Genomic DNA, 18,735 nt, shown 5'->3' with positions numbered 1-18,735 from the left:
TGCTTTTGTTTCAGCCCAGCCATAAAACGAAGGTAATTAATTATGGTTATTTTTCAAAATGTCTGTCTTTTTTAGCTTAAAATCATTAATTGTTGTCTAATGTTTCCCATCCATCCATTATCTACCGCTTGTCTAATATTTTGTTTTAAAAAAAAAAAGAGGAAAAAAAGAAACGACTTTAAAAAATTATTCACTCGCATATTTTAAACTTTTAGACAAATTATGTCACAATGAAAAAAATGGTGTCTGTAAACAGGTCACGGATATCTACCTCATAACTATCGCTGGTAGCACTTCTGATAACACTTTATAATAACTATCCGTTTTACTAGTTAATAGATCATTCGTAAACTGTTGATAAATGATTTATTGTTGATTTGTGAAGTATGTGTTAACAGTTTGTTAAGCATTTACAGGTTGTTTCAAGATGGGTGACCCCATTCTAAATGCCCATGCTAGTTGATGGATCTTAATAAAACTATATACACTTTATGGTGAAGGTCATAAGTTTTATTGGTTAAATATACAAAGAAAAGTACAAATATTTGTTGGTTCTATGGCAGATTTTCATAAATGTGCAACATGAGCTCTGGCTGCAAAATGCCTTATGAAAATGTCTTTTCTTTTGAAGTGAATGGCATTTCTTAACCTGAAAAGATAGAAATGCCAAACGTTACACACAAAAACTTGAAACATTTCTACACAAACTGTGTTTCAGGTTAAGAACACCCTGTAAATGCTTAACAAACTGTTAACAAATACTTCACAAATCAACAATAAATCATTTAACAACAGTTTACTAATGATCTATTAACTAGTAAAACGGATAGTTATTATAAAGTGTTACCCTATCACTTAAATGTATTTATTTTGTTACCGTCGAATTTTCCCCGATATTTTAGACGATAAATAATCGATCCAAACAAAGAACAATTGAGAGAGAGAGAGAAAATATATCATATATACAGTGTGTATTGCAAATAATTGCGAGCAAATAAATTGCTTGCTCGGCCCGATGTGCCCCAGTATTGTATTAGGTCTAGTGACGCCCCCGCCCTTTTGTGATTTTCTCAATCAGAAAAATAAGAATTTTATCAGGACAGCAATTCTTTAAATTTGAATAGAATATATTCAGCACTGAATACACACACATATGTTAACAAAACCTTGAGGAAAAAAACTAAACAGATTTCTATCAGTGTCAAGATATTTCCTGAGCTTCATCAGACTGTTTCCCTTAATTGTAAGAAATGTTTGTGGTGTTTTTAACTTTACGATTCTCTTAAAAGTGAGTTCAGAAAAACAAACTGTGGCTCCAACTGCCATGTCAATGGCCTTCTCTCGCCCAACGTTGGCGTTGGTCACATATGGCAAACTTGCATAAACTTCAGTTACTTTACGACAGGGAATATCAACCACATGCGTCTCAATGTACTCCAGCCCATCAGAGCAGAATGAGAAAGTGTGTTTGAGCCAGATGGAGGAAGAAACAAATGGAAAGAACAGGAGGAAGATGTCAGGGCAGTCGGGTGGAGAGCTATAGGGACGCCTGCTGAGAAGACGATGCATCGGTGTGTGTTGAATTAGCTCCAACTCGCTGGGTTTCTAATTTCAGATGCTACTCAGTTTAGGGGAAACGACACAATACGATTGGTTTCGCCTACTGTCACTCAACAGATGAGGTGGGTGGTTTTCTCTGCCCCTTTGCTCCACTAGGGCACTACACGAGCCCAGACTCAGAGCTGAGCTTGAACAGCTGGCGCGGACCTTTTCCAATGTTTCCCTTTCTCAACCGATGTATTTCAGCATCATGCACAACTTCTATGTTGTGTCATTCATTGATGTGAAATAACAGAATCATGTGTTTTGGGAGTCTCCGGCCCGTTTAGTGTTTTTTTTTTTTTTTTTTTTAAACGCTGTTTACATTACAGCAGGAGCACGAGCTCCGTTTGCGGTGCTGAACGCTCCAGAAACCGCGAAGAGACAGGACGAGTCCGCCCGAACGTCCGTGAGAGATGAGGAGGAAGAACTACTCTCTTGGAGTCTTCTTACTCGTCTGGAGACTATCGATGCTTCTCAGGTAAGAGGGCACAACATTTGGCAACTTGTTCTCGTTATTTCGTGCCACTTCCAGGGGTGAAAGTGGCTGGAATTTCTTGCCAGAACTCCCTGACATAAACGTCGCACGGAGCCAGAATGTTTTTTTAATTTTTATTTATTATTTTTATTTGGGGGTTGGGCTGGGGGGTGGAGGGTAATCTCCCAAAACTACAGAAATGCAAAGACAAATGCTTTTGCCAGTTATACCTTAAAACACAACAGGTTTTACACATGCATTAGGCTACTGCCTTGCACTGTAACAAGGCATACATGACAAACTGATTTTCAAAATTGTAATTTTTCAATGATGTGCAAGATAACAGTTAACAAAAACACCATACAGTAACCCATACCTCCATCTCCTATTTTTTTTCCTTCATTTCCTCACGTCTAAATGCAAAACCTCAATTTTAACTACTACAGTACATTAAAATGGAAGATAATGTAAACATCGACTTTTTTTTTTTTAAGGTAACATACATTAACAAAAAATTAAAATAAGTATAAAAAAATAAGTATATATTACATTAAGCACAGTGAAATGGAATATATTTCGAAGATAGTGCAAACATTGACTAATTTCTTTTTATTATAAGGTATGAAAAAAAAATGTAGACTAACCTATGTAAATAATAATAATAATAATACATTTTATTTCTAGAGCATTTTTCAAGCCACACAAAGACGCTTATGAACAACGTAAATGAACAAATATAAGTCCAAATTGCACATTAAAGAGCATATGACACTAGAAAAAAAGTCTTAAATGGCATTATTATGTGAATTAGAATCATATTTTGAGACGATTCGACTATATACAACAATTTAGCAAAGCATAGATGACGAGAAGTTAGTCTTTTAATCTGCCGGTTAGCCACGCCTACCATTATAGGGCTTTAGCGTCCCCAACAGGTGGATGACGTCAGCGGTAGACTGGGCTCATCGGTTTTACTATTCAGCCCATTGAGGGGGAATTATTCAGAACGAGGAAAACGCGACGAAGAGAGTCGCAAAATGTCATTGTTTCAGTCTCTCTACTCCAATATTTTTACAGGATATTCTTTTTATCCAAGTATTTTTCCCTAATAGCTATATAAATGGCTTGAGAAGGACCAGTCAGCCCGTCGAGGGGGAACTATTCACAACGAGGAAAACGCGACGAAGAGAGCGGCAAAATGTCATTGTTTCTGTCTCTTTACTTCAATATTTTTACAGGATATTCTTTTTATTCAAGTATTTTCCCCAATAGACCCTACTCACGTGACGTCACAGCCACGCCCCCGCGCCATGTTGTCCGGATACTAGTCATGTTAATGCATTAGCGCTTCGTAAATTCCTCCTATTATGGCGTGTTTTTCTGCTCGTTAACATTAATAATCATAATGGTGAAGTCGTGTGTGGCGGTCGGTTGCAAAAACAGAGAAGATAGACGGAGAGACTTGAATTTTTACCGTATTCCGAGAGACCCGAAGAGGAGACCGAGATTGACTGCTGCAATTCGACGAGAAAACTGGGCTCCAAACGACTACCACAGATTACGTAGTAGTCATTTTATATCTGGTAAGATGCATTTAATATATATTTAGAGGGTTTTGAGCTGACAACCACAATTAAGATCATTGCTAGGCTAATCGCCGACAACATACACTCAGACGTTGTGAATGAACTACCTGAAAATATATAATTATAAGGGGATAATCAGACAGTTGTCATACAATTAATTTACAATTTCACTATTGAGGTCAAAAGCCAAAAAATAAATTCAACTAGGGACAATCTGGAGTAGTGCTATCGCACTTCATATTTATTACGTATTATATATGTATATAGTGAGAGTGCTATCGCTAAACCATATAAACATTAAAAGCCCTAGCTCCATTGACAAATGATATGAAATACATTAGACTTGACAGTGGATGTTAGCAAGAACAAAAGATTTTGAATTGAAAATTTCGTAACTCACCTTCCGAGCACAAGATTCCTGCCGAATTTTCGTGTACGAGGACCTGTTTCACCCAACCAGCAACGTAGCATTTATAAGCCTCCAAGCTCTTAAAGTTTTTCAAACTTTCGTGAGAATAGGCTGATTTTGTGTGGACAAGATAATTGTAAATATCAGGATATCAGATGTCAGGCGAAGCCGGCGGGTCGAAAAACATCGATTTAGGCATCAAATACGGATCTGGCGAATGGATAAACTGAAGCTTTTCCACGTAACGCCTTTTATGCAACGGATCCAATGAGTTTACAGCATCAGATAACACCGGGGCTTCCATGAATTGCTCTATAACTTGCTCGACTAATTGAAAACAATGAGAATAGGTCTGAAAAAGAGGTACAATATGGAGGCCGGAAACAGCGACACGCCCATTTTGTGACGTAGGTGAGTAGGGTCTATAGCTATATAAATGGCTTGAGAAGGACCAGTAAGCCCGTCGAGGGGGAACTATTCACAACGAGGAAAACGCGACGAAGAGAGCGGCAAAATGTCATTGTTTCTGTCTCTTTACTTCAATATTTTTACAGGATATTCTTTTTATCCAAGTATTTTCCCCAATTGCTAAATAAATGGCATGGTCATGACAAATAACAGTCTTGTGCTGAATGGAATATGAAATAATAAAAATGCATTCATTCAGGACGACATGGCAAAATTACTCCATAATGGTCAAAACTGTCGACTTCACCTTTACTGTTGCACCTCCCGAACGATATTTTATGACACCTAAATCGGACATATGTCATTTCCCTTCCCCGGCTTCGGAGAATGTAAACAAACCAGAAGGTGTGACAGCTAGCCGACATGCTTACCCGAACCGAGTGATGTTTCAAAGTCTTCGAAGCGGAAAATCACACATAACTATCCTGGATTATTTGACATGACGACCCGGTTGTCGATTGTCTTCGCGGATCGGCAAACCGCCCGGCGGAGAACAATTTACAGTTCGTTCCCTGGAGGAGGGTGGCTGGAGTTGTTGTGCAGCTAATGTGCTGCTGCTAATGAGCATTAGGAGAGCTTTTTACATGCCTATCAATGATCAAACGTAAGTAGTCCTTCATTTAAAGGAAGTTTGTAGTGTTTACTTTGTAATCACTGTATTCGTATTTGACATAATACAAAACAAGATGTTTACTCACTTCCTCGTAAGTCCAATGGTCCCACAGTAAATATCCACGGTGAATGGGAACCTTTTGAAACTCCAAAAAGGCGCATACGCCTCTCCCTCATACAGAATGATTTTTCTGCAGCCGTTTGGCTGGCGTGATGCGAAAAATAAACGTATTAATCCGCAAAATCAGCTGAATCCTTCGTCTTCATACACAACAGTACACTGTAGCGTGAAGAGGACGTCTTCTACCATACACGTCACAGCGCCCTCCTCCTCAATGCAAGACCGAAGCCGGAAGTCACTCATTTTCATGGCGCGGGATTCAAAAAACTAAATAAAAATAGCGATCGCTTCCACACACATCCAAGCGGCCCATATCATTCAGGGGCATAAAATACCGCGTGTATTATGAAATAATCATGCTTTTTCGTGTCACAGGCACTTTAACTATATTGCCAAATGTATCACATTTGAGACGAGCATTTCATTTCAGTAATAAATAGTAAATTTTGCTTAAAACCTTATTGTGTTTCATCTCACTTTCGTTATATTTGTTTTACCACGAGAACTGCATGTAATGCTTAATGTATCTTTTATGACACAAATTAAAGAACCTATATATACAAATTATTTTTTAAAATTGTTTACATTGTTTTTGTTATATTATGTTTAACGACCACATAATGCTTTAAACTTTTTTTTAAGGAATCTGAATTTTCTGTTCATTATTTCTGATGTCTTTTTTTTTTATTGCATTAATTCAACAAACTTGTCTCTCTTTTCCCTTTTTGTTGTCCCAGAAACATGTGCATTTGAACCGATTAGAGCTAACTATACATGCTGATCACATGTCAGTATTTCACCCAATTGAACGGACAGTTAAATTATTTTAATACTAAATTACTGCATACTCACTTGACTGTAAACCAGTGCTCCCCCACCCCACACACACACACAAGAAAGCCCGCCCGTCTCCTCAGACCATAGGACATGGTTCCAGTAATCCATGTTATTTGTTGACATGCCTTCAGCAAACTGTTTGCGGGTTTTCTTGTGTACCGTCTTCAGATAAGGCTTCCTCCTGGTTATGACAGCCATGCACACCAATTTGATGTAGACTGCGGCGTATGGTCTGAGCACTAACAGGCTGACCCCCCACCTATTCAATCTCTGGAGCAATGCTAACAGCACTCCTGTAACGAGTCACATGACATTTTGGAGGGAAAATGACAAGCAGTACTCAATTTGGACATTTAGGGATGTACGTAGTTTCTAAGGGGTGTACTCACTTTTGTTGCCAGGTGTTTAGATATTAATGGCTATATATTGAGTTATTTTGAGGGGAAAATAAATTAACTCTATTATATAAGCTGCATTCTATGATATAAGCTGTCAAAGTGTCATTTTGTCCCATGAAAAGATGTACTTAAAAATCTCAGAAATCTACCGTGGCAATATTGTGGCCGTATGTTTGTAGGGGTTTTTTGTAGCGACTGTCGGCCGTAGTCAGGTATTATAGTTTTTTTTTATCTCGCGGCCTGAGATGAACTTGATATTTACTCTCGGTCTGTTCCTTATTGCATCCCGAAGACCGCGCTGACTGTGTTTTAGTTCCTCTTTGCTTGGTATAATTCAATAATCCGAATTTGGATGTTTGTGAATCGTTCTCGAATCGTCCACGGCCGAATCGCGAATAATCGAAGAATCGGAAATTTCGCAAGCCTCTATAAGATACTGTTGAACCCACTTGTTGCCATGGAAGTGGGGTGGCCACCATCCAGCTTCAAATGGATTGGTGAGGTGGGAGCATCTTGGCCAGAGGAAGCACAAATGTCATTTTAAACTCATTGGCTGCCACCTTTTACTCAAATTTTACTCAAGGAAGAGTAGCGTTACTTTAAAATAATATTACTCAAGTAAAAGTAAAGTAGTCATCCAAAAACTGCACTCAAGGACAGGTAAAAAGTATTAGGTGAAAAGAGTACTCATGTAATGACCAACGTTGTAACTGCTTAAGATGTTTGATTTAAAAAAAAAATTTTTTAAACAATGGTATTTTTTTTCTCAGTACAACGTCATCTATATGAACTGTTATTATTATACTGTACTATAACGTGTTACATAACCACATTAAGCCAAAGAAATAAACAAAAACAAAACATTAAATTACGGCAAGAGAGAAAAATCTACAGAAATCAAGCATTATTCATCTAAAAGAGCATGAGTGCTCTGTAGTGGAGAAAACATATTTCCAGGTTATGAAACTAAAAGGATCTTGGCTCCGGGTTTCCGTGGTCAATAGGTGCCAAATTAAAACTGAGAGAGATTAAAATCTGCGCTTTCGAGTTATGTTGACGGCTGTGTCAAATACTTAATTTTTTACGATGCTTAAAAGATGCCACATGATTGAACAGGCGTGCGTGATCATAGAACGGCAAGCTTGATTGCAAGAAAGGTTAGTATAATTGAGTCATGTGATTATTGTTGCAACGCCTCATTGGTGAAAGTGGTTGAGCCATTATTGGCGTCTCTGGCAAAAAAAAAATAAAGTAAAATCTAATATGTAGAATAAAGAGGACAACTGTAACAACTAGTGCAGCCCAAAGTAGTGGTAAGAGTAGCGTTTCTTGTTCACAAAACTGCTCATATAAAAGTAAAAAGTATGGCGGTAAAACTACTCTTAGAAGTACATTTTTCTCAAAAAGTTACCCAAGCAAATGAATTTTTTTTAAAATGAAAATACAAGTAAATAAAATTTTTAAAAAGTAAATTAAATGTGTTACTACCCATCTCTGGCAGCCACTGATGGCGCTAGAGGTCCAATCCATTTGAAGTGGGAGGGCACCCTCCCGTATCAAGTGGAATTGGACATCTACTAGTGATAAACTCATTGAAATTTTCAGGAAAAGGATGATTGGATGCTACAGAATGGACATCTTCATCTTGGGTGAAAAGTGCTCCTTTTTTCTTTTTTCAAACGTTGGCTTACATAACTGGCGGCCATCTTAGGCAGAGTGACAAGCAATTGGATACTAGATCTCAAAAAGTACATACTGCACAGTATTGGCACATTTATTCCTGACTACTCCCTGATACCGATGACATCATTTTCATGTCATATCGGTATAAACACTAGTATGATGCCGGTAATACACCAGGCACGTCTACGACGCGTCAACGTTGCCGCCGCGTCAACGAAGTGAAAGTCAAGCAGTATGTGCACACCAATACGCGACCCCTCCTGCGTCAATTCTACTTGGTAAGAACAGGCAGACCAGAAGTCACTCGTGTAAAAATACGGTGGATCCGGTCGGTTTTCGAAATACCGTAATTTCCCGAACATAAGGCGCACCGGTGTATAACGCGCTCCCCAAATTTACTTGTAAAATCTAGGGAAAATTATTGTACCCGTGTATAACCCGCACCCTAATTGTAGCACCAATAAATGTAAGAATTCAAGGAAACAGAGCTCATGTACAGATACAGAAATGCCATTTTACTGACTGGTGAAACACAGCACAAGCATAGCACATTGGTAGTTCAAAACATTACCGTAAACTGACAATATGCACGGTAATAATATGATCTGACAACTTCTCCAACTTACCAGAATCCAGGAGAGAACAAAACAGATGTGACTTTTCTTTTAAAGGCTGCTGTATAACTTGCTCGTTTCATCATGATGAATAAATGTTTCTTCCATGGATTGATACGGTAAAATAAAATATAAGAGGAAATATTGTTATTTGGGTTTGAGTTTCCCGAGGGACAGATATAGTTGACGGACACAGGAAGTGTGTGTTGTGTTACGTTTGTTATGGTCCGAGTTGTAGAGTTGCAATAAACGTTGACTCAAATGAGTTCAAGAAACTAAATTCTGTGCTTTATGAAGAGTGAAAAAAACAGAATTTAACACAGACGAAATCATTCAACCAATCAGAGTGAAGTATTACCGAAACAAAATGGTGACGTCATGTACCGTAATGGTCGGCAATGGATCGGCGCATACGTTTTCTTCAACACAACATCGCCGTGTCAATAAAAAAAATCGGTCTTTATATATGTATAATATATACTAGAGGTCACGGAACCGCGGACCTTGGTCCGGTTCCGGACCCCCAAGCCGTCTGGACCGAATCTCAAGCTGTCGCAACTAATACACGTTGCAACAACAAAATCATTTTTGTCTGCGGGTTTGCAGAGCAGAGGTGAGCAACAAACAAAAACCTTAGCGGTTACGCGCATGAGCCAGCCAATGGGAGTGAAGCATTTGAAAGTTATTTTTAGAACAGCATGTCTCACACTCACTTTCCAGACTCCGCGGAGTGACAGCCGAAAACTGAGCCGAATGAAGTTGGAGGATGAGGCGAAAAGGTACGGCAAATGGCGTGCTTAAAACTACGCAAGATTGATGCAGAAAACAGATTGTTTAAGGAGGAGTGGACCAACACATTTTTGTTCATTTTAACTGGCGGCAGCACAAGACCGCTATGGCTCATCTGTTCAGAGATGGTAGCGCTTGTAAAAAGCAGCAATTCGAAAAGGCACTATGAGACGAAGCACGCAGCTTTTTCGAAAAAAGTTTCCCTATGAACTCTGCCATCCGTTCTCAAAAAATAGCGGGTATAAGGGCTCAATATGAACGCACCTCAAGGCTCATGGGTCATTCATTCATTGCACAGCAACGCGCAAATGAATGCTCCCTCAGAATAGCGTGGATATTGGGTGAAAACAAAAAGTCTTTCAGTGACGCACCGATTGTCAAAGATTGTATAAGTGCAGTTGCTGAAACTTTGCTTCATGGAAAGCAAAAAGAAGAGGTCTGTCAAAAAATAAAGCAAATCCCCCTGTCAGCATCCACAATTTAAAAAAAAAAGTCTTGAACATGCTCTTATGTTGCTATTTAATGATTCAATTAAAGCACTTTTTTAAGTTTTATGCACCTTTTATATTTTTTTCACATTTTTGAATGTTATAATTATCAGCATGGCCACGTAAAGATACATTTGTATTTTTGGGAAAAAAAGAAGCATTAAAAATATTTCCGGACCCGAGATTGTTGTAATTTTTTAATTTCGGACCCAGAGGATTTTTAATTCATGACCCCTGATATATACAGTATATTTCTCTCTCCATCCCTGTACCCGTGTATAATGCGCACCATGAATTTACAAGTTGATTTTGGGGGGAAAAAAGTGCGTGTTATATTCAAGAAATTACGGTAACATGCAATTAATTTGATTAATTTCTGCATGGCCCTTTAACTTGAGAAAATCCATCAATAAAGCCTTTGAAAACCGTTCATAAGAAACAAAAATGATTCATTGAGGAATTTCATTTGTAAAATACATATTAAAATCTTTGTCATTGAGATTGTTTTGCTCTTCGTGTAACCTGTAAACAAATAATAAAGGCGCAAAACAACAGTGCCTTCTGGGTTATTTGCTTTATTCTGGAGGGCATTTTTTGTGCCACCAACTGAGATTGTCTTCTACTGAAGGTAAATCAATGTAAAGTGATGATGGCCATGTGTAGTGAAGTTCACTGCTGTCAAATACAGTAGCATTGTGGTGGGAGAGTAGTGTTATGGCTGCGGGGTTGGGGGGGTACATGTTGTTTACATCAAAATGCGAATTTTTAATGATAATTTTGGCTTTTTTTTTTTGGGTAAAAAGAACATGACAGTTATTCGTACTAAAAACTGATCTGAAATACTCTGCTAAAACTGCATTGTAAATAATATATTTGTGGTTATAAATTAATAGTTGAGTCATATTATTTTTGTCAGTATTATATAGAGGTGCCCGATAATTATCGGTCCGATAATAGGAATTATGACGTCATCCCAATAAATCCGATAACAATATGTTATCGGGCCTATTAATAATATTTTTGGCACGGTGTCATATTGGGATGTGTGCGTTTGGTTCCACTCCTGTTTTGCCAGTATGAAAAGTTTTTTTTACTGTTCTAGAGGCCGTAGTTTTCCTTCATTGAGTAATAATCCTTACTATGGCAATTAGCAAATGTTTGCATTTTACAGTGGTATTTTTACAAGTTCTTGAGCGGTCTTTTGGTTATTGATAGGCTTGCTGTTCTATAATTGCCAGGTAAAGAAAGTTGTTTCATGGACCAAGATGACAAAAGTCTCCTCTCCTGTTGCACCAAATGTTTTATCTGCTGACAAAGCACAATACCTGTTGGGTTTATGTTTGTTTTTGATCAGTGCTCATTGCTCAGGGGAACACATCGTCAATGATATTGACTGATTGATTGTGATTGACTCAAATTATATTTATTTGAAAAAAATAATATGGGCACTTTATTTGAAGTCAAAACTGTTCTTGTCTTTGTTTTGTTCATTATAATAATGTTTGTCATCATGAAAATTCTGGTTCGGTCAAAGGCAAATCTATGCTGAATCAACCGATAGTGTTTTTGACCTACAGGTGTTCAAAAACTCAGGTGAATATACATTGAAAAATTATATATATATTATCGGTTATCGTATTTGTATCGGTCTTGAGGAGCAGGAAGTTATCGGTATCAGTTTTTTAAAAAATAGATATCGTGCAGCCCTAGTATTATACTAGGGGCCCTATCCCGTATCAACTAGGACTAGGGATAAATGTGGTTTGATAGAAATTTGGGAAATTTAAAAGAATTTTCACCAAATGACTTGAATAGCTCTGTTTGGGAAGACTGTTTGACTACCCATCACCACATTGTATTCATATAATACTGTTTAATCTTAGCTAAGGGCATTAACCGGTGAATGATGGGTTGATCCGGGCCCTGGCGCTTCCACCACCCTGCGACCGGTGGTTCTGGCGGACGGGGCCACGCCTGCGGGAGCCTGCCTCTTAATTCACGCACTCTTCACTTTGCACTGTAAATATCTTTCACCCTGACACCTACATACTCATTCATCCCCCTTGATTTTAATGCATCACACACCAAGGTTGTGGGATGGATGGGACCTGGGGGGGGGTTGACATCATTACCTCCTCACGGCAGGCCCCGCCATTCCTGCACCTTTTTTAACGCACCACACACATCTCCAGCAAAGGGCGGTGCTGGGTAATGGCTGCCAGTCGGGGACCTGGCAGCCACAGTAATAGGGTGGTAGGTGGGTCCCACAGTTTTTCTCTATGGTGTGGCTCCCGGGGCGTGACCTCCCCTATGCCTGGGATGCCAGCTGAGGGAGTGGGGGGAGGTCGGGACTCCAATCTTGCGTCATCCGCAGCGGCTTCTCTACGTTCTTCTGTGTCCGCCTTCCCCTCTCTGCCTGGGTATTTGCCCTGCGCTCTGATACGGGTCGCGGGCTGGACGCCAGTGTGTCAGATGGGGGGCCCTGCCCTGCCCTGGGCTTGGTGGGCCATTGGCGGTCCCGTGGTGAGCCGTGCTGGTCGGGGGGCTGCGGCTGTAGCTTGTTGGCCGGGTGGGCGGACGGGGGTGGTCGTGGGGGTCGGTGGTGTGTCCCACCTTCCCATTCCTGAAGGCCAGTTGATGGGGGCACAGGTGGCCCGGGGGATCACCCTGGATCCCTGAGGGGTGACGATGGACCTGGGGGAGGAGGGATGGGCTGCGTTGACCCGCCGCCTCGCCTGCCCCCCTCCCCGGGCTGGCTGGGTGGCGCCCGCGCCGCGTCTTCGCTCGTCTGCATGGCTATCGCATGTTTGATGGGACTCACTCATGGCTGGATGCGATTGGGCGCTCTCGGGTGGGGGGCCTCGGTGCTGGGTTTGGCGATGGGGCAGCGTAGGGTGGGTTGCCAACGGGCTTACACTCACAAAGGATTCACACGATTACTGGGTTCTATACCCCCCCCTTCTTTCCCTGGTTAACAGGCCCCCCATGGTGTCAGCCAGAAATGTATCTAGCTGGCGATAGCACAAACATATTCATATTTAGTGTAGGCATTCAATGTATTTCTTGTTGTTGTTTGTGTTTTTTCTGTCTCTCTCTCCTTTTCTTCTGTTCCCCCATAACCCCTTCCTGTTCGCTGCTTTGTCTTAATAAACGAGGTATGTTGAATGATAACAATGGGAGTATGTCATACTCCAATGTGAAACATTAAAACGGTTCAGACCAACCGGACACTTAGACTTCCATTCTCCGTGTCAAAGAGCTGAACAGGACAGGTAGAAGAAGAAAAAAAAAATCAGTGAATGATGAAGAGTGTACATATAGACCCCACTCACCAACGTCACACAATGACGTGTCGCTGTATCCGGCCACCGTTGTGTCCGTCATTGTTTATCCATATTCTCAATGGTTTCAATTTGCCGTGCAATTTATAGTGCAATTCATGGAAGCCCCGGTGCTTTCAGACGCTGTAAACTCATTGGATGCGTTGCATAGAAGGCGTTATGGGGAAAAGCTTCAGTCTATCCATTCGCCAGATCCATATTTGATGCCTAAATCGATATTTTTCGACCCGCTGTCTTCGCCATCTCTGCGTGACATCTGCTACCCTGATATCTACAACTATCTTGTCCACAGAAACTCAGCCTATTCTCACGAAACTTTGAAAAACTTTAAGAGCAGCACTCTAAGCAACATTACCCTGTGTGACCCTTTACTTTCAATTTTCTAAAGTGGCGACTATCAATAAAAAATAAAGTTGACTGCGATGGCCGACGTTTCAAGGATAGGTGGATATTGGACTATTTCTTCAATACAATATGCAACAACTGTGTCTGCCTCATTTGCAAAGAGACAGTCGCTGTTTTCAAAGAGTTCGATGTTACGCGATATTATCAAACAAGACACACTGACATGTACAACATTACAAGGAAGATAGGCAGCGAGAAATTATAGCAACTTGAAGCTAGTTTAATTCCACAGCAGCAGTATTTCGCAAGAGCCCGAGTGTCGAAAGAGAACGCCACAAAGGCGAGATTGTTGAAATTATGAATTTAAAAAAATAATAATAAAGCAAATGTGACACACAGAAGGGCTTGCTAAAATTTCTTTAAATATATTGTTCTACATAAATCAGCCAAGGTAGCCCCACACATTTTTACCACACCAAATCTGTCCCCCTTTGCAAAAAATTTGGACACCCCTTTTTAACTGATGATCTGTAGACAAGGCCAGCTTCTTTCACTTGGTACCAGCTAAATATTATTCAAAAAATAATGATGGCGGAAGAAATAAACATCCTGAATTTGAAACTGTATGTTGTCGGCGATAAGCCTCGCAATGATCTTAATTGTGGTTGTCAGCCCAAAACCCTCTAAATATATATTAAATGCATCTTACCAGATATAAAATGACTACTACATAGTCTGTGGTGATCGTTTGGTGCCCAGTTTTCTCGTCGAATTGCAGCAGTCCATCTCGCTCTCCTCTCCGGGTCTCTCGGAATACGGTAGAACTTCAAGTCTCTCCGTCTATCTTCTCTGTTACTGCAACCAACCGCCATACGCGCCTTCACCATTTTGATTATTAGTGTTAACGAGCAGAAAAACACGCCATAATAGGAGGAATTTACGTAGCGGTAATGCGTAAACACGACGAGCTGACGGACAATATGGCGCGGAGGCGTGGTTGTGACGTCATGTGAGTGGGGTCTATAAAGGATCCAGGAGGCCAAATCTCTATACATTTGCTTGTACTGTATGAAGCAAAACAAAAATTAACGTGTTCAACAACAACAAAAATACAATCGAGCATCCTGTGATGGGACTACTGTGCATGCACACATTGCAATGGTGATATTCAAACGATATATAGGCCTAGCTATATAGACTCATTACATACCTGACAAATTTTTTAAACCACTCAGATGTTTCCGCATGGAAAAACATGGCTGATAAGCGACTAATTGTGGAGGTTTGTAGGTCTTTACCATCGATTTGAATAAATAAAAGACTGGACAAATCCCTAATGGAGATAAGTGCTCTAGAACTTCATTCAATTTACTATTTACAGTTTTTTACTTTTTTTCTTTTTTTTGTTTTTGTTTTTTTCTGGAAAATGTGCAAGGGGGTTCTATTCGAACACCTTTGCTATATATTCATGATTAAATTAGTAAATATGAGTTAGTCATCATTTTGGTGTGCCCTTGTACATGTCAGAAAAACGAAACTTACAGTAAGATATATTAACATATTGTAACAGCTTATAAAGTACAGTGGTACGTCTACATATGAAGTTAATTCGTTCCAGGACCTTGTTTGTAAGTCGAAATGGTCGTATGTCGAGCAAGATTTTCCCATAGGAATATATTATAAATCCATTAATTCGTTCCACAAGCCAAAATCCTACACTAAATCCTAAACAAATACTACTGGTACTGTTACAAATGGCAATTACACTTAGCAAAACAAATACATTATAAATAAAAATCAGAATAATAATATAATAATAATACCTGTAATACTGTAACGAATCGGGTTCTAATGTGGCGGACGTTACCTGAACGCACCACGGGGCTGACGTGTCAGAGAGGGGAAGCGGTGGCGGTTGAGAGTTTCGCTTTCAATGTTTTCTTGAGCATACCGTCAACTTTTGTGTTGGATAAGTTGTGAAATAAATGATAAAAACCTGACGAAGCTGGCGATGTTACCACAATAATAATTGTCACCTTAACTTATAATGTCTGGCGAACGGTGGTCGGACGAGGACCGTGGTGATGTATTGTTGAGCCAATTCACGGCTCATATTTCTTTATGACTTGCGTCTTCATTTAGAAGGTAAGCGCCTTTTTGCTTGTTTTACTGCTTGTACCAATCTTTATGGAAGCTGAGTTGATTTCTCACACAAGTAAATCCACTGCGCGTTCATCTGCGGTGCTGTCATGTCGTCGTATTTTGAGCATGTCGTCGGATGTAGAAACAAATGGCGAGTCAAATTTTACGTTGGCTGTCGAAAAGATCGTGTGTCGAAACGATCGTTTGTCGAGGTACCACTGTATAATAAATCTTGTTTTCCCTTGCATATTTTACTTCCGTCGTGCAATTAACTTGAAACAGAATTTAGAGATTCATTTATATCTTAACTGTCACTGTATAATTGTTTGTCTGTAACTTAACTCAAGGAAATTGCTTGTTTTAAACATTTCAAAAGGCCCCCAAAAACTCCTGCTGTGCTCCACGTTGCTTTAACCATGGATTATTTAATATAGTACAAGAATATCTTTGTTTGGATGTCGATGATGATGATGAGTCAGCCACGCTCTGCCGCGGAAGATCTCTTTAATTCTGAATTGCTGCTGTAAGTAGAGCAGACTATTATGCCTTTGTAAACCCTGAAGGCTTTTGATGGGACGGCAATGTTCTCCTCATTCTGAATGAAAAACAAATATTTAAATAACGTTAAATGAAGTGTACGTGATGAAATTTTGACAAGAAGGAGCATTTTAGTTGGGGATGTGTCACATCTAATATTGAGACAGGAGATAAAACAAGCTAAATTACTTCACAATGGGAAATGTTAATTACTTAGAGTAAATGTGGGGTTAAATTCAAGAGCTGTCAGTAGTTTTTATATAGCTATGTTTACAGAAACACAAGTCTTATTAAGATTCAATCCTATATATATGGTGGAAAGGGGGGGGGGTTGGAACTGGAGGGCTTTTTCTGACACCTTAAAAGGAGGTCATATCAGTTGAGTTAAAAACAGACATTTTTGAGACTTTTGATTAAAATCTCAATTTTCTGGGGGAACTAAAATTTTGAACAGGAAGGCATTTTTTTTTTTAAATAATTTTTTAAAACAGCAAAACCCTAATTGGAGGCGAGAGCACTCCAGAGCAGAATTAAAGACACCACGATTTTAACGTGATATTATCCCGTACTTACCTTGTTTCGATACAAAAACTTCGCATAGCATGTCTCACTGAGTGTCAAGACACAGCTGTGAATGGCCACAGCCGGATTTTGTCTGGATTTTACAGGTGAAACATGGTAATATAAGAAGGATCGCGATGCAGAAATCGCAGACAACAAGGAGTAGTTGAGATTTTCTTTCTCATATAGTTACCCTTTTAAATGTTATTTTTCAATTTTTTTTGTTTGGATCGATTATTTATCATCCAACATATTGGGGAAAATGCGACAGTAACAAAAAAAAAATACAATTAAGCGATAGTTATGAGGTACATATCGGTGACTTTTTTCAAACGCCAAATTTTTCATTTTGACATAATTCGTTTAAAAGTTTAAAATATGAGAGTGAATAATTTCATAGTCTTTTTTTTTTTTTTTTTACTAAAATTTAGACATCAATTAATGATTCTAAGCTAAAAATGACAGACATTTTGAATAATAAATATTATTACTTAACTTCTTCGGTCCGACCCAAACGTAAAAATTGACATTTTAGGCCAAAACCTGCCCGAAATTCGAGTCGGATCAGGTTCGGGCTTAAGATCTTAGCTCTAACGCGCGCACAAACACAAACATAGTGTAGCACTTGCAAGAATTGCCAGCAGAAATTAGTTTCAGTAAATCAGCACAGAAGTCTAGCTCACTTTATACTGTTTATTTTTATCCACGCTCTCTTCGCATTACCGCATCAAAAACGCCAATAAGGCTAGGTTCATGCCGCAGGTCTTAATCCACAAATCCGATTTTTTGTCATTTCTGTTTTTTGGCGTGCCCGTTCAGACTGCTTTTGTCCATTGAGACCGTGCAAGTATTACGCATGCGCACTAATTTGCAGTCCGACACGCGCTGAGCAAAAAGACCAGCATGCGCAGAAGCATCAAAACAAATGACCACACATGCTGGCTGTCATCCGTCATTCCAGGGAGATCATGTCACACGCACATACGGGCAGTTTGCCCCGACTCTTGGCCGTGTAAGCAATCTTAAAATATTGCTCATATACAGCAGAGAGAAAACTGATCATTCTCAGGCCTATCCTCAACCCATTTTTATTTTTTTATGACTGTTGTCAAGCCCGACCTGTCCCAAAAAGCCGTGTTTAAGGCAAGCTAAGCGCAAACGCACCGCTGCACCGCTACCGTAGCGCGCAGTCTCTCTCGCTCTTTGATGACGTAATTGCTGCATTAATTCTGATTTGGGAGACTTACAGTTCAGACCACATGCGACATTCTGGAAAAATGTGGCCCAGATCGGATTTAAACCACATAAGAAAGTGACCCAGATCAGATTTGAAATGGTCCACTTCTATGCGACTTGTCCCATTCAGACCGTCAAGTTAATGCCTCATTCGAGTTGGAAAAACACGAAAAAATCGGATTCGTGCATTAAGACCTGCAGTATGAACCTAGCCGAAGAGAGTCGTGCTGACGACCAATGCAGCACTTCCGAGTGACACTACAATAGTATTAGGAAGAATGTCTTTTCCTTTAGTCGTTTAGAAATATGTTGTTTAGAGATACACGAGCACTGTACATCCCATGCAAATGACCTGTATACATTTTATTTTGTGTAAATTTCAATAAAATATGGTTAAAATTAGATGCATAATACTTTATACTTTAACATTATTTACTCTCAAAGACAGGATATTGCTGCAGTTATATTTCCTGTTTGGTGTGTGCTACGGC

At 39.6% G+C, this 18,735-nt stretch overlaps 1 protein-coding gene across 4 annotated transcripts in view; it reads left to right on the top strand.

Annotated features, from left to right (window-relative positions):
• Positions 1 to 1,730: 1,730 nt before the first annotated feature.
• The window catches only part of glra3 (glycine receptor, alpha 3), a 136,342-nt gene continuing 119,337 nt past the window's right edge, over positions 1,731 to 18,735 (top strand). For all 4 annotated transcript variants that reach the window (XM_057844066.1, XM_057844065.1, XM_057844063.1 and 1 more), the window contains exon 1: positions 1,731 to 2,080. In XM_057844066.1, coding sequence (XP_057700049.1) covers positions 2,016 to 2,080 — 65 coding nt within the window. In that variant the 5' untranslated portion in view covers positions 1,731 to 2,015. The remainder of the gene's footprint in view (positions 2,081 to 18,735) is intronic.

Source organism: Corythoichthys intestinalis, chromosome 8 (assembly GCF_030265065.1).
Source record: "Corythoichthys intestinalis isolate RoL2023-P3 chromosome 8, ASM3026506v1, whole genome shotgun sequence".
Lineage (NCBI taxonomy): Eukaryota > Metazoa > Chordata > Actinopteri > Syngnathiformes > Syngnathidae > Corythoichthys > Corythoichthys intestinalis.
Note: the sequence above shows the minus strand (reverse complement) of the source record. Positions and strands in the feature narration are given on the sequence as shown.